The sequence below is a fragment of the Takifugu rubripes genome, chromosome 1, assembly GCF_901000725.2.
Source record: "Takifugu rubripes chromosome 1, fTakRub1.2, whole genome shotgun sequence".
In the NCBI taxonomy this organism is placed as follows: domain Eukaryota; kingdom Metazoa; phylum Chordata; class Actinopteri; order Tetraodontiformes; family Tetraodontidae; genus Takifugu; species Takifugu rubripes.
Genome location: NC_042285.1, coordinates 24,216,422 through 24,230,005, shown reverse-complemented (window position 1 = coordinate 24,230,005; position 13,584 = coordinate 24,216,422). Strand labels below are relative to the sequence as shown.

The following is a 13,584-nucleotide window of genomic DNA, read 5'->3' as shown; positions in this document are numbered from 1 at the left end:
GCCATACTATAGAAATAAATGTGTTATGTTTTGGTTAATAATCTGATTTTTGGTAACAAAACCCTTTCTACCTCTCTTCTTTGTGCTTTGCTGAATTTTTATACCAATTGCCCTCCTCCCCAGATTATTGTCTTGTATATTTGTTTTTGTATAATTGTTTTTTTTTGTGTTTCTGTTGTGATCTTTCAACCCTCAAAATTTATGAATTTTAACATCTGTACCAGGTAAAAACAATGAAACCTGTATTCACTTGATTGTACATGGTTATTGCTCCATGACAACACATCACCCTTCACTTTACTGAAAAGATATATCAAAATATTTCCACCCGCACAAACTCTCGGCCATTTTGTTATAGCACTGAAGGTTAGAGATGCAGGACAGATATGCGAAGGGTCATTTTCCCTCTGTGTAGTGGCTTTGTGTTAAGCAGCTTCACAGTTTCGCACACACAAAAACCAACCATTGACAACTTGGTGTAACAGAATGATTCCAAAGTTTGCACAGTAACCATGACAACAGTGGTATTACAAACAATGTAAACACCGTTTATTTATGTAAAAGCTGTTTATGAAACAGCTTTGTTGACTAATAAAGATTAATCATGTTCATGCTCCAACAGTGGTCACTTGTGCTTTTTCAAATGTCATAATTGTTGGTGAGGGAAAGATGCAGATGCTCGGCCTTCAAGCACAAAATACAAGTTTATTTTAGGATCAGAAATATCAACGACAGATGCAGAGAGGTTGCTGCTGGACGGCTGTCGGGTGTCAGGAACCCTTGACCACACTCTCACCAGAGGGTCAAACAGGGCTGTGGTTTTCTGGACAGTCAGGACACGGCGGGAAAGCCACCTGTAAATATCAGTCCTTTGTCATGCTGCTGACTTCTGTGTGCACAGAAAACAGGTTCCAACTCATAGGCAGGCCTTGCACAAGGCTATCTGGTCTTTAATGTAGTCCCTACAGGGACACACTCGCGTCCAGGACAGGTGTGATCGAACACAGCTGAAGAGCAGGGGGTCAGACTGGAACACACAGCGTTTGCTGTTGTTGTCGTAGGCTGGGAGCACCAGGTACCCACCAGAATGCTCCGTGGTTTGGCAATTAATACCATAGCTGTGGGGGACAAAAGAGGTTATCCTACCTGAGGGTAGCATTTTTACAACAGTGGGTTGAGGAAGCTAGGATTCCTGTAAAGTGCCGGCTTACTTCGCGAGGCTTTGGGCACTGTTAAGATGAGGGAAGAATGCTGGTTCACAGATCAGCCCCTGCTTCTGGCAGGTGTCTTTACAGGAAGCGCCGACCTCAGCTGTGACCACCTGGAGCGTGCTCAGTGGGGGCCAGCTCGTTGTGCTGTTACAAAAGTCCTGATGCAAGAAAGAGAAAGGAACGTTGCTGTTGAAGCGGCTGGTACGCAGCTGACTCTGCCACAACGATTCCTCCAACCTGTTTTTCAATAAGGATATTGACTCTCTGGAGCATCCCTTCACAGGTGAACTCATAGGGAATATAGGGCTCGATCTGAAGCAGACACACAGACTAGAGCTGTAAACACCCTGAAATAACGCAATCCTGAGCTTATTTAGGTGATATTATAAAAGTAGTTACTGTTTGGTTGATGATAGCTTTGACAGCTCTCTCCACATCTGTAGAATTGTCCATATCGACCATCCACACATATGGCTCTCCTATGGCCTCGGCATAAGGGTGCTGTGATGTCACCTACAGTCGGAAACACTTAGATTTGGTAAAAATGACACCGGAATCCAGCATAATACAGAAATGCGTGGTTGTTCAAGGGATTCAAAACAGTCCAGCGTTGTATCAGACCTCTGACCTCTCTGATGTTGGGCTTTTCCTTGAAGAACTCTGAGTTCAGTCTGCTCTGTGGGGGGTTTAACCGGGGGTTCAGGAAAACGCAGCCATTCGCCAGGGCCTCCAAAGGGGCGGGGCCTTCAAACGGAAACGACAACCCCACAAAAACCTGCAACACAAGCAGAAAGTTGTATTTCTTTGCTTTGACCACTTGGTGGGAGCAAATTCAGCGATCTGATGCAGGCTGGCCATGCAGAACCGACTCATCCGGTTTGAAGGTAAAGAAGCTCCCGTTGGTCATGATGATGGAAAAATAAATAAATGTTGAGGTTACCAACGTGACATTTTTAGGTCCCAGAAGTGAACAAAAAGACATTGATACTAAGTTTGTGGTTTTTCTGGAAATGCTTCTCAGAATTGATTGATATGTGGATGTGAGACAAAGATTCCTCTGTATTCCAATGATACATAATTCGAGGGTTATGTTTGGCAGTCATTGTTGGATGTTTAGATTTTCACAATTTGACTTTTGAAACAAGACAAAAAAATGTTCAACAGTTTGAAACCTAAAGACAAACCTGGCGTCATGTTGAGGAACCTGAAAAGCTTGAAGAGCCGAGTGTCGTTCACTCACCTTGCTCTCTCTCAACAGGGCATGTACCTCTGCGCCTTTCACAATGCCATGATTTGTCACATAGCTTGGAATTAAAGCACCATTATCAACTGTCCCATGGAGATCCAAGTACTTGTGAATGGTGTCCAGATAAGCTGTTTTACCCTACAGGTGACCCCAAAGAAAAATTGTTATTTATTTTTTTGAAAGTCGAAAAGAATGAACGTTGCCCATGTGACAGCTCATTCCAGCCTAACGTGTAATCATCTGGGCAAGGTGATCCAACTGGTTAATGCTCAAATAAATCCACTGTCAACACAACCAAGAAAATATTTCCCCTGCAAACAAAAGTGGCCTTATACACCATTCTTTTTTTCCCAGCAAAAATGACATTCATTTATTGTCATGTCTGGGTCCCTTTCTAATGTGCTCTAAAACTGGTCACAGCTCAGTTGGACATAACTGCCCTAACTTCCTTTTGTCCACTTTTACATGTTTACTCCTGAAAACGCCGCCGCGCGAGACTTTGCATCAGTTTTAATTCTGCACATGCGTCACTCCAAGGCTGCAAATACACAAATCTGAGCGACTTATTAGGATAGATTGTGAAGGTGGTAAGATGTTACAATATTTACCTTCCAAAAACTTGCACGCTTGCCATACACGAGCGCCTGATTTTTCCTCTTAATCGATTCAAGCTTCTTGTTTTCTTCGTCACTCCAATGAGGCTGCACCACAAATCCCAAGAAAGTGTTGTCCGGAGTGTGAGCTGTTAAAAAGTAAATACACATAAGTGGAGTTTTTATGGATTTCTTTTTTTTTTCTCTCAAAAATTGAAAAAGAAATAGGCTGACATACGAAACATGGTGTATAACTGCAGTGGAATCAGGTTCAAGCCGCCATATGGACTGGACAGATTGTGACCTTTGGCCCAAGAAACATGATTAAAGTCTGGTTCAGTGCCGAACGAGTCCAAAATCCTTATTTTACACCTGGAGGAGGAGGAGAAGAAGAAGAATCTGTGTGCACCAAGCTGTGACAGCATAACGCATACCTGTTTCTGGGTTCACAATGTGCAGTTCAATATTAAAACGATATTTACACTTAATGAACAATTTTGAAATAATATCAGGAGCAAAATCTTGAAGCTTACTGGTATTTGCTCCATATGTTTGGTAGCGCCTTCTGCATTTGTTGAAGGCCGAGAATGTCTGTGTAGATCAGGTTTGGTTCCAGTGTGGGCATAGAAGGACAGCCACTCTTCAACCCCCCCAGGAAGCTGTATAGAGACAAATTCAGGTGATATACAGGAAGAGTTACTGAGGGAAATATTCTCCCAGAAATCTCATAGTGTAAAATATGCAGTAACGTTCCTTTGTGACAGGAGCTGTGGTTGTGTGGGTCACTGATGACGTGTAGACACGCTGCTGAAGGTAACTTTGACTATCGACAGCCTTTACTATTGGAGTACGCCTTTGTTTTCCTATCAGGCCACATGTGGCTTCTCACACAGTTTAACCTTCAACTGCTGTTTGCTTAAGTAATTTGTACATTATCTCTACAACCTTACACTACTGTTGGTTGGAGCTGTCAGGGTGAACTGTTCTTATTTTTTTAAAATTTGTGTTGGATTGTTCTTTTTCCAGTTTTGTGCAGCAAATATTCTGTATTCGTACTCACATTTTCAGGTCAGTTATGGAGGCAGAAAGATGGAGGTGATGGCCCAGGATGTGCAGAGTGGAGACGAGATCACTCCACTGGACCAGCTCACCCAGGGGCCCCCCGTTGAATGCCAACCTCGCTATTCCAATTTCATCTGTTACTGCACCAGGATGCACCAAAATCTGTTTGTGTTGAGAATGTGTGTGTGTGTGTGTATATATATATATATATATATATATATATATATATATATATATATATCATGAAATGGCCCTTTCTGGGTCACAGGGAGGGAACACAATGGGTGAAGCCAGGGTCCAGCTGTGGATGAGGCACCAGTTCATCGCAGGGCCCTTTATGAGCATTTGCGGATTCAATACCTTGCTCAAGGGTACCTCAGCAGTGTTCTGAAGGTGTTCTGGTACTTTCCCCTACTACCAGAACACCGTCCATGTTTTGTCTGCACTGGGGCTTGAACCCTTTGCTTCTCCGCCCAGTTCCCAGCTCTGGGAAGAGTCCTGCATGTCCCAAAGGTCTTCGCCTTCAGAAGAATGGGTCCAAATCATGTCCACGCAGACTCAAATCAAGGTGGAGACGCATTTCAACGAGCATCAAGAGGAATAAAAGTTTGAATGAAATTGATGACAGGGGTAAAGTACCTGTTTAGCTTTACGCCCTTTGAGGTCATGTTTGGCTGAAAGGGAGCGTCCAGCCTTGACCCAAATGTCTTCCATGCTGAAAATTCGTTGGTTAATCCATTTATACTGGATCCTGTTGGCAAGTTTTGAGGAAAGACCCTGCAGATTTTCCCTTATTACTGCCTGTCCAGCCTGGAATTGTAAAGAAAATACAAAAATTGTCCAGCATTTAAGGTAATACTTTTCCCTTTGAAAGACAAAACAAAACATTTTACACTCAAACAATGTAGTTACGTTTTTAAGATTTCCCTTATTAGAATTGCAAAGCCATTATGGCTCCCTATCCTTGACACAATGGTGCCCTTTGTTTGATAACCAGGAAGTGTTCCTTGTTCAACACAACCACGACTGGTAAAACTAGTCTGGAAAGAGGGAGTGTTATTTTTATTTTACAAGGCAATCAGGGAACAACCATTCTTCAGTCTGGTGGTTTATGTTTTTGAATTATACCTATTCCTGATGGCCCTGGGACAGAGGGGATGTCCTGGGGGAATTTGGACCGCATAGATGGAGCATGACCTGCTCTGGTGGGCTCAGTATCTACAGGGTCCAAGTGTGGAAGTGCTGCATCCACCATGCTTTCAGCTTCCTTCACCACCTGGGACAGAAGCCTCCTAGTGTCCTGTGCAGTCTGAGCACCGACAACAGTTGGTTTCTGTTCTGCCCCCATAAAAGCTGGACTAGCCATTAAGGTGGACCCCCTCTTCGTCGCCCCATCATTTCCACCTCTCAGCATTGATGCAGAGGGGCAGCATCTGGTCCTCCTCTTCCTGAAGTGAATGGGTAAAAGACTTTAAAACCTTCTGACCTTTCTCCTTTGCTCTACACGCTCGTTGGCATGGTAAACAGTAACCAGCCCGTCCAATAGCGTTGTCTGGAACGATACTGTTTGTCCAAGTCTCTTCAAATCCTGTACCACTGTTTTTCATGTGGTTGCCTCTTTGAACGTATTCAAGTTACAGTTTCTGTCCCCTGGGGCTGAAATCACAACGCTGCCGCCATGGGAGTTAAGCTCACTGGCGGTGGATGTGAGCTACGAGTGGGTGAACCAGTAAACAAACACACACACACACACACTCTTTGGTACCTCTGTGCGTTGTGAAGAAGCTGTGGGAATCACTCTGCCTGGAAGTCGAGGACACCACGTCTCTATCTTCTCACAACACAAACAAAAGGAAACAGAAAAAAGAACATACTGTACACACAATTGCAATAATGACTTTCATTTCCTAAAAAATGATGATGCAAAATGGGAGGAAACAGCATCTTTTAGTGTTTATTAAAGAGTTGAGTCACAGATCTAAAAAGGTGAAATCAGTTCTGGTTTCCTATCGTATATCGACTCCAAAATAATGTGAACTTAGAGGAAAGTACACGTTACTCGACAATAAAAAGCAAGAAAAATTAATTTGAAATGACAGAAAGGTGGCTGTTCACCTCACTGAGGTAGATGAGAATTGAGCACAGAGATCCGTTGACTCCGTTAATACTGTAGCAGGGGTCCGATGTCCAACCCTCCTTCATCCACTGGAAAGACAGAGAGCAGCCATGATCAACAAAACCAATCATGTAGTCACACAATAGTCAGCATTTTTACACCTGCAGAGTAAAGAGCATCACAATAATGTACTTGTGGTATTGCACTGCACCCCCCCCCCCCCCCCCCCCCCCCGCATTTGTAAAACTTAAATAAAACTTAAATCAATTACAAGTAAAGAATATATCTGCTAAAAATATAGAGGAAAGACTACCTTCATCTAACTTGTCCATTTTTGCTTAAAGTCCCACTCAAACCAGTCCATTCAGTCTCTAATGGTCATCAGAACCAGTCTAATCCACTAATCAGACCATCAGACCCTCATACCCCAACTGCAAACAGGCTATTTAGTCTCGTCCAACTATTACAAGTCCATTATGCTGTCCATTCTGTCCCAATATCCATGACTGTCCCATACATCCTTACAGTCCCAACATAACCAGTCAATTAAGCTTATTTGGGTGGGAAAAAAAACAGTGTGTTTGTTCAGATCTGAGACCACATCAGACATTTTACACGTTATCGTCCTATACAAAGAATTCAGTTTTATCTTCTCAACTTTATCTTGAAAAACAGTGTAAAAGAAGACTCGACATTACCTTTAATTTCCCCTGACATTCTGGATATCCATCCATGGGCGGCAGTGGACAATCTTTATCCTCATTAATTTTATCTAAAAATAGATGTTTACGTCATGTCTCTTTTAAGGATCAAAACTTTTGATTTAAATGTAACCAGGAATTCTTCTTCTTTTGCTCTTGCTGAGCTGCAGTCTGTTTACCTTTGTTGGTGTGTTCTTCTGCCTTCTGGACCAGTAGTTCCTTCAGGTGTGCCACTTCCTGCTCCAGCTGGAGTTTATTGGAAAGCAGGCCCTTGATCGTCTCCTCCATTTTCTCTGTTTTATTTTCCTCTGCTTCCATTTGGATCTTCAGTGCCTTAAATTCCCTCTCATAGTTGTGCATCAGAGGTCCTGGATTGGCACGTAAAGAATTGAGTGTAATAAAAGTCACACTTGTAGATTCTTTGTGAACACTATCCTGCTGTCAGCTTGTTCTCTGTTTGTGTTCTGCTGATTGTTTACCTGATTTGACTTGTTTCTCTGCCTTTTTGCTCAGGCGTTCCATTAAACCAACAACTTCCTGCTCCAGCTGGAGTTTATCAGAATTCAGCCTTATAATCAGGTAATCTTTCATCTTTGATTTTGACCGGAGTACGTTCACTTCCTCCTCGTACCGACCCCAGAGAGGCTTGGAAGACGCTGAGCAGAGACGTCATATCAAATTTACAAGATTAACAAAATGAGAGTTGTTCATTTTGTTCTTTTATATACTCCTAATTTGAAAGTTTTTCAGACCTTTTTGCTGTTGGCCTTCTGTTATCCCTGTTAATCCAGGTTTAGACCAAAATAGACATTTCCCCGACTAACTATGGAATTTATTCCCTAGGAAGATCTCAGTTTCGGGCTCGGACCCTTTTCTAGATTGTCAGGGCCCTTTGATCTGGCCTTTATGGATTGGCATAGGAGCGATTTCCACATACCTCTGTTGCTCTAAGTGGCTCTATGTTGACATTTCTTTTCTAAATTTCTCTGTTGCTTTTGTCTTTTATGTCCCTGTGAAATTCAATAAGTTAAACAATAGGAATAATAAGAAGACATGGAGGCTGGAGCTGCTGCCAGAGATGCTTCAATTAAAAATTACAAAATAGATTAAAGGGTCCAAATACTTTGAAACGTCGATGCAACATTTCAGTTTGAAAATACTTAAATTCAAAAAACAACTTTTTCTTTGTGACTCTGGAATATGGAGAGCCACTTGATGAGAAGATAACGGACTCTTTTTTTTTTTTTTATTTCAGATCAAGTCTACTTTTACATTAAAAAGTTACAAGGTCTAAAAACTTTCCGACTCCACTGTTTCTCAGTGCTGTTGCTGCCATCAGTCACATCTAGAGAGCTTGTCATTCTTAAGTTTAAAAGCAAACGTTTGAAATTGAAATGTTCCTCATTCTGTGCTACATTTTACACCACTCGTCCCTCAGAATCCCATTCAAAAGCTCTGAGTTGACATGATAGCTCCTCCCTTGTTGTTGTCCCTCTGTTTACCTTCAGCTCCGCTTGCTTCCACCTGCTTTTTTGTCCAACTATTCTGATGGCCAAACCTGGCGGCTTCCTGCTCATTGCTCTAAAATCAGTTTATACAGACAAAAGAAAAAAAATCAGTCACAAACATGATGTTCTGTGAATGGTGGATATTCATCGAGGAAAGGCGAACACATACCAGGGTGAAATATGATAAACCCAAACACCAGATGAAGCAGATGAAGAGTGATATAGAAAAAGTCCTCTCCAGGGAGAGAAGTTTCATGATTCCACTGCCTTCTCCTGCACACATGGGTGGATGACAGCGCTTGCATCATTTCTTTTCCCAAAGGTTTCCACAGTGACACCTCTGCACGTGCCTTTACTGCTATTGCGTTAGAAAAAGGCCAAAAGCTGCTTGAATGTGCCTTTATCGCGCAGAAAAGGCTGCTTGGAAATGTGAAGACAAACTCAAAGGTGCTCCAGCAGAATTCATTTCAGGATTTTTAACCTCACATATTCTTCAGTCAAACATGGACGCATCAACACTGTGTTGACTACACTTTGCCTTTTGCCATTTTTAAATCCGTCCTTTTTCCCAGTCTAATACAACCATGCGCCAGTCTGTTCACATTGCTACAGTATAAAATAAAAAGGAAACACTGGAACACTTACCTATGCAGATAAATGGTCGATTTGGCATCGAGCCAGATGAACTGACCACAAAGTCACAGTGAACAGTAAGTTATATTTCTATCTGTATTGGTCACACCTCCGCCGTCTTCATAATGACTTGCTCGCCTGCCGACTGAGCTACGAAAGGACCCGTCATGCAAATATTTAAAGGGAAACCTGGTTATGTACATGATCCCTGACAGTGGCTTTCCAAACCTGAGTGTCTGCATGCCTGGAATCTCTCTCTTGGGCCACAGGTGAGCAGGTGAACATGCAGGGTCGACTGGAAACGCTTGGCACTCCCCCTGCAGGTCAGCCAGGGAATTGCTCTTCCAGCCAGCCCCGACAACAGTGAGGCACGACAGAGCCGTCACAATTGAAGATTCTATCAAATTGGAAAGGCCACCAGAGTAACTCAGGTTGACAGTGAGGAGAACTGTCTCGTGTATAAAAGGAAGTTTATTTCACTTCAGAAGAGGCAGGAGCCAGAGAAGACCATGAACACAACAATATGCCCTTAAAGTCTTTTAAGACTTGCTGCATGCATTTGACATTTTGTCCACTAGAGGACAGTGTTTACCGGTTTTATGTCTAACGTTAACATATGCAAATACACACGGCGCAAAGAAAGGTTACTTAAATATGTGTGAGAGATAGGACACGTTAAGGTTAAATGCGGTTCCTCCATAACATAAAATATATGATTACTTTCCCAGAACCATGTCAGGTGCAGGATTGATTCAAACATCTGGTCTGGTAATATTGAATATTGTTGAGGAATTTCCCCTTCCATTTCCTATTGGTCAAATGCCAGTTCCAGACTCAATAGTCACATCAGTGTGCAAATAATCACACCCAAAGGTAATACAGATCTGGTGTTTACCCAAATGTGGTCACAACAAATTCAAATATTAAAGTTGATCTTTTCCTCCTACCACAGTTTTAAATTCAGCTTCAGAAACCTTTCAGTTTGACTTGACTTAAAGTTAAAGAAAAGTCTTTTGTACTCAATTTGGAGTCTATGTTGTGGCTTCCTTTCCAGCAGAATTGGGGGTAATCACAGAACACTGTACTTTCAGCACTGCTGCACACACAGCTGGAGTGAACAAGGCTTTAAAGGCAATCTTGAATGTCCAGACTCACCCGCCTGTTAAACCCACCCACCTCTTAAACCCACCACACTGTGCATCGTCGCAGTCTATCCATCCATGCATCTATCCATCACGTGCACAACTTCCAGGAATTTTTGCAGAAAAATCTCTTGAGCTTGTTGAATTTTCATGAAAAAATGTGACTCAATTAATAAAGACTTAATAAAGGAATTAATCCAAACTGCTCTTACCATCTACATAATCTCCCATGATCCAGGATAATCTCCTGAAAAGTCTGCTCTCTGCTGGCTAGTCTGCTCTCTTTTTCTTTTTTTTGGAAAGTTATTCCAAAAAACTCTTCCTAAATGTCTCTATTCACACTAATCACCAAATTTCCAGTTTTGTTGCTGAATGGAGAAAAGAAGCAGGTGGTGGCATCTGAAGTGTACACTGACGAAATTGTCGTAGCTTTACAGCAGATGGAACAATGATGATTTGGGGGATATTTCATGTCTTGATTCTGCACGTTGTGTTCTCCTGAAGTATGCTGTAAAAGATTTTAGAACTTTGGCTGTGAGTGTGACTGGGTTAGCGCTACCATGAACAGAATGTTGCTTTAATTTATGGCCTCTATGGTCTAAATGTCAAAGTTTCGCTGAGCGAGACAGACATTTTCCATCTTCTCCAGTTGAGCAGTTTATCCCTGACCAGGTAGCCACCAAAAAGGTTGAATGCAGACTTGAATTGTTGAAAAGGCCTTAGTGTTCAAGATGACAAGGGAGAAAAAACAGACATATATGTATATTTTTATTTTATTTAATTTCTTTTTTGCACACTGACAATAGTCTCATACACAGTGAAGTACTTACCGGTATATGAAAGGGTCCTGCTTATACCACTGCATTTAATGCACAGGGGAAGAGAAAATGTTCCATTAGCCATCTGGTACATTCAATTCTTCCAGCTCCCCTTTGTTGTGCCACCCCCTGTGCACAAAGGTCACAGCATTTTGTAGTTGTTATGGGCATTCCCTTCTGCAAACATTGTTCCATTAAACCCTGGACCGGCTCGTGGCACGTCTCTTTAAAACCAGGACGCAGGCAGAGTTTGAAAGAGCCCATCAGAGAGGAAAGGCTCGACAGTCTAAACTTTCTACACCAACAGCATCAGAGCATCAAAAAGGGACAATAGGTAATGTCACGTGTTTTCCAGCGGGTTTTCTTTCAAAAAAGGGGGGTGCGCTGGACCGTCATCCTGCTGGCGACCCTCAGCATTCTGTCTCGTGCTGAAGATGTAACCAAGGTCAATGTTACCTGCCCGGCACACCAGAAGTCACATGGAGGCTCGTGTTACGAGGTTGTGGTTCTCCGGCACACCTTTCCCGGTGCCCGGTATTGGTGTGAGCAGCACGGTGGACACCTCGCTTTCATCCTCGATGAAGAAATGCAGGATTTCCTTGAGAGGCACTTAGACCCCGACGAGGACTTTTGGTTCGGTGCAGCGTCCTCTGCTGCAAAATCTTCACAAGAGTCTCCTGGTGACGGTGAGAGGTTCTCCGGAAAATATCTACAGAAAATGATGAATTTCGATTTTCTTTTCATGCAAGTTTAAGGGTGTGGATTAACAAATTCTGCAGTGTTAATTAGACAAAAAGAACTATATATATATATATATAAAATGAAGGTGTCAATATATTAGAGTAGGCTGGAGAGTGGGTATGGAGTAGTTAGAGAGTAGCTACAGTCAAAGAAAAGTTATACAACGCTAACAAGGTCAGAACAAAACTTGGGGGAACTCATGTGGAAAGTGAAACTTGTCAAAACTGTGGAAAAGTGCTGAAGGGTAAAGAGCTCCGGAGGGGAGAGGTCTTCTCAAGCCTGCAGTCGCCGAACACGGCAACATTTGTCACATTTTCCCATACTGGCTGTTGCATCTTTTCACACATTTTTGCAGGAAGCAAAAACTTTCAGCTGTAAAACATCTCAACAGCGCCAGTGTGCCGGCACTTATGGTCCGATATTACATGTTTCCATAGTAGCCAGGAAGTGGTTGTTTTATATTTGGCCTTAGGCAATAGTAGATGTTTTTTGAAAAAATAAAAATTGGGAAATTTCCCATCCGTGTCTCTACAGGTGATATCATTGTTATTTTAGCTCTTTTGGGTTTATCTGGTGGAGTTGAAAGCGCTCAACAAGGGTTTGTTCCCACCACAGGTCATCTCTTCTGGCTGGACGGTTCTCCTGTAACCTTTTCAGTGTGGGCGAGGAGCCCCCAGCTGGGATCATCCTGTGGTCACATACTGGGAGGCTCGGGGTTCCAGTGGGAAGCAGCAAGTGACTGCAATAAAAAACTGCCATTTATCTGCCAGTTCGGTTTGTATCCATCCTGAATCCCCCCACCACCAAAAAAAAAAAAAAAAAAAAAAAAATCGCTGTTGAAAATGATGACCCTATACACTTGTGGGTGTGCTGCAGATGCAGGGAGATCTACTGCGTGCAGGTACGGTAGCACCCCCCTGCAGTGCAGCTCTGGACAAGTATTGGTGATAGATGGAGGTTTCTACGGCCGTAAGAAGGTTTATCACTGCCGGTCGAATCGGTTCACACCAGTTCAGTGTGGATGGGTGGAGGTTACCAAATCACTAACAGGTACTAAAGATCACATGATTTTAATGTAATCCAGTCGGTTTGTATTGATTAAATGTAGTGCAGAAGCTCAGATTAGAGGAGTTCAAAGTGCTGAGTGAAGGAGGGGGAACACACTGGACACTTAACTGAACCTTGCTTCACTGTGGAGCACGCGCGGCTTCATCTGACCCTCCCAAACTATTACAAAACAAACATTTAAAGCTTTTGAAAAGGTTCTGGGCGGATGAGCACTCTGATGAAACTCCCCTTCCCTCTGAAGGAACTGTTTGTCATATCACAAAAGCACAATATTTACCAGAGGTCGGTTTTCCGACCACGCTTCTTCAATGGGAAACCGCAAAATCAGAGCACAAAGCTGAGGAGATTTAATATACGAGCAAAACTATTCCATCCGTTCAGGAGTAAACAACTGACTCATGCATTTAAATGCGGACAAACCTCGTTCTATCCCGGCATAATTCAACCTCCATCATCCAGCCTCCTGGGGCAGGCTTGTGCGACATTTAGTCCCACTCAAACCTATTCAAAACACAAACATGACTCACCTAAATGACAGTGGCACAATAATCTCTGTTTGACCTTTCAGCTGGCCTCAAGGCTTCTGGTCACCCACATATTCCTCTTCCACAGCCAGTCACTGATGTGTTTCCTGTTCTTCCCCTGTTCCCAGGCAGGCGGGGCTGACTCATTTCCCCCTACTCACCTGCTGTTCATATTGGCTAATTGGGTCGGCTCATTTCATCTCTTGTTGCCAGATCATTGT

The 13,584-nt window shown here is 42.8% G+C and overlaps 1 protein-coding gene and 1 long non-coding RNA gene across 2 annotated transcripts; both read right to left on the bottom strand.

Moving 5' to 3' along the window:
* Positions 1 to 527: 527 nt before the first annotated feature.
* On the bottom strand, positions 528 to 9,302 carry LOC101074995 (alpha-1,6-mannosylglycoprotein 6-beta-N-acetylglucosaminyltransferase A-like). Its single transcript, XM_029830238.1, has 19 exons — positions 9,083 to 9,302; positions 8,607 to 8,710; positions 8,432 to 8,510; positions 7,409 to 7,585; positions 7,109 to 7,297; positions 6,927 to 7,000; positions 6,228 to 6,317; positions 5,878 to 5,943; positions 4,752 to 4,922; positions 4,111 to 4,274; positions 3,584 to 3,709; positions 3,289 to 3,422; positions 3,066 to 3,199; positions 2,452 to 2,595; positions 1,840 to 1,986; positions 1,611 to 1,724; positions 1,449 to 1,523; positions 1,212 to 1,369; positions 528 to 1,118 (listed from the first exon to the last, which is right to left on the bottom strand). The coding sequence occupies exons 1-19, from the start codon at positions 9,108 to 9,110 to the stop codon at positions 917 to 919; spliced, it is 2,376 nt and encodes a 791-aa protein (XP_029686098.1). The 5' UTR covers positions 9,111 to 9,302; the 3' UTR covers positions 528 to 916.
* A 991-nt stretch (positions 9,303 to 10,293) lies between these two features.
* On the bottom strand, positions 10,294 to 13,479 carry LOC115249590 (uncharacterized). The gene is made up of 3 exons (XR_003888266.1): positions 13,367 to 13,479; positions 11,043 to 11,739; positions 10,294 to 10,930 (listed from the first exon to the last, which is right to left on the bottom strand). It is a non-coding gene; the product is annotated as an uncharacterized lncRNA (long non-coding RNA).
* Positions 13,480 to 13,584: the final 105 nt, after the last annotated feature.